The sequence below is a fragment of the Alligator sinensis genome, unplaced genomic scaffold (assembly GCF_000455745.1).
Source record: "Alligator sinensis unplaced genomic scaffold, ASM45574v1 scaffold2513_1, whole genome shotgun sequence".
Taxonomy (NCBI): domain Eukaryota; kingdom Metazoa; phylum Chordata; order Crocodylia; family Alligatoridae; genus Alligator; species Alligator sinensis.
The window spans coordinates 6432-8274 of record NW_005843426.1 but is presented as its reverse complement, the minus strand read 5'-3'; the positions used below and the strand labels follow the sequence as shown (position 1 = coordinate 8274).

The 1843-nt window shown below is 64.6% G+C and overlaps 1 protein-coding gene across 2 annotated transcripts in view; it reads right to left on the bottom strand.

Moving 5' to 3' along the window:
• Positions 1–663, bottom strand: part of SMG6 (SMG6, nonsense mediated mRNA decay factor) — a 113365-nt gene extending 112702 nt beyond the window's left edge. The window contains exon 1 of one of the 2 annotated variants that reach the window (XM_006038664.3): positions 218–663. In XM_006038664.3, coding sequence (XP_006038726.2) covers positions 218–641 — 424 coding nt within the window. In that variant the 5' untranslated portion in view covers positions 642–663. The remainder of the gene's footprint in view (positions 1–217) is intronic. The other variant, XM_025195196.1, reaches the window with a different exon arrangement.
• Between the last annotated feature and the right edge of the window lie 1180 nt (positions 664–1843).

Sequence of the window (1843 nt, the reverse complement as noted above, 5' to 3'; positions counted from 1 at the left end):
GGGGCGGACGGGCCCTGCCGGCGGGAGGCTGGCCAGCACTACCGGGACCAGAGATTTGCCCTGGCAAGCGGAACGGCTGTGTAGCAAAGGTCACATGCCGGCAAATACCCACGTCCGGCTTCCTGGGTTCCCCCGGGAGGGCAACACCGAGAGCTTTCTTTTTTTTGGGGGGGGGTTGAAAACCGTATTTGAATACTCTCTGCGGCGCACAACATACTTATCGTGTCTGTAAAACCAAACACTGTCACAGGCGCCGGGAGGCAGACGTAATGACATGTCACTAGGCGCACGTAGGTCCCCGTCGCTGGAGAGCGCGGCAGGATGGCTGCGATGGTGACGGTGTGTCGCACACCCCCCGCCCCGCTTTGCGTCTCTCTCGGACCCGCCGGCTCCGGCTCTTCACAGTCAGTCCGCAACGGGTCACCCGTGCCCCCAGCCCGGGGCGCCCTCCATCTGCCACCGCTGCTACACGGCGGGTCCCGGCGCCCGCTAGGACGGGAGCGGGCTCCCCGCGCGGGCCGGAGAGCAGCGCGTTTCACGTCACTGTCGCTGCGGACGAGCGCAGCTCCGGCGGTCGCCCGCACCGGAGCCGGGCCGACCCCGCCCACACAGCCCTCGCAGCCAATCGCCGTTCTCCTCATGGTGGCCAATGGGAACACGAGCCTCCGATGCCGGCCGTGCTGCGCTCCCCGCAGGACCCGTGTCGTGTGTCCGCCCCGCGCAGCGCCACCCGCCGGCCCCGGGCACCGCCCGAGCGTCGCCTTTGTCCTCCTCCTCTCCCTGTCTGGGTCTCCCGCCTGCCCGAGCTGCAGGGGCGCGGCCGGGGCCGCTGTCCCTCTCTCTGCCCTCGTCTCTCGGCTGGAAACCCCGGCTTGACTCGCAGGGCAGTAGCACAGGGCAGGGGTTTCTCTTCTCTGCCTTTAAAGCCCGGCTGCTCCGCGCAGGGTGATGCGCAGGGAGGGCGGCACGGAGCCGGCTTTGTTCCGGCTCTTTCTCTCCGGGATCCAAGCCCCGCTTCGGCCCCAGGCGGGCAGCGCGGAGCCGGCTTGGGTGTCCGCCCGGGACTTCCCGCCGCAATGCCCGGCGCGGCCACAGGAGGGCGGCTCTGAGCCCGGCTTTTCCTCCGCCTTCACGGGCTGCGGCAATACCCGGATGCGACCACAGGGGGGCGGCACCGAGCAGCGGGCTCGTCTCCCCCACGCGGTACCGCTCCTCGTGACTGCAGTGCTGGGAGCGCACCACCGGAGGGCAGCACTGAGCCGGGTTTGTCTTCACCCTAAGTGCGGCTGCCCCTGCACATGACACCTGCTATTACGTATGTACTAACCACACACGTTCGTAGCCGGTTGTATGCAAAGATGATAGCTGAACAGCGCTGATAGCACTGTCGCCACGGGTAGAGACACAGAGAGAACTATATTAATGAGGGTGTGTAGTGCACACACACACACACAATCTGCATATCGGTATAGACACACGGCCGTACTGGATACCTCTCTACACAATGTATGTTTTGCAAAGTAAGTACGAAATGAATAACGCCGTCACTTCAGCTCCCTGTTCTCCATGTTATACTATTTCACACCGAGGGGAGATGCCCCGACGCGACCACAGGAGAGCAGCACCGAGCAGCCGCTTCGTCTCCCCCCCGCCGCGCCGCTCCTCGGGGCTGCAGTGCTCGGAGCGCACCACCGGAGGGCAGCACTGAGCCGAGTTTGTCTTCACACAAGTGTGGATTCCCAATGACTCGTGTGATAGCCACACTCACTACAGACACTCGTGTGCGGTGGTGTGCAAGGGTGAGACAGGAACACCTACATTACTATCGCCACTGAGAGAGACA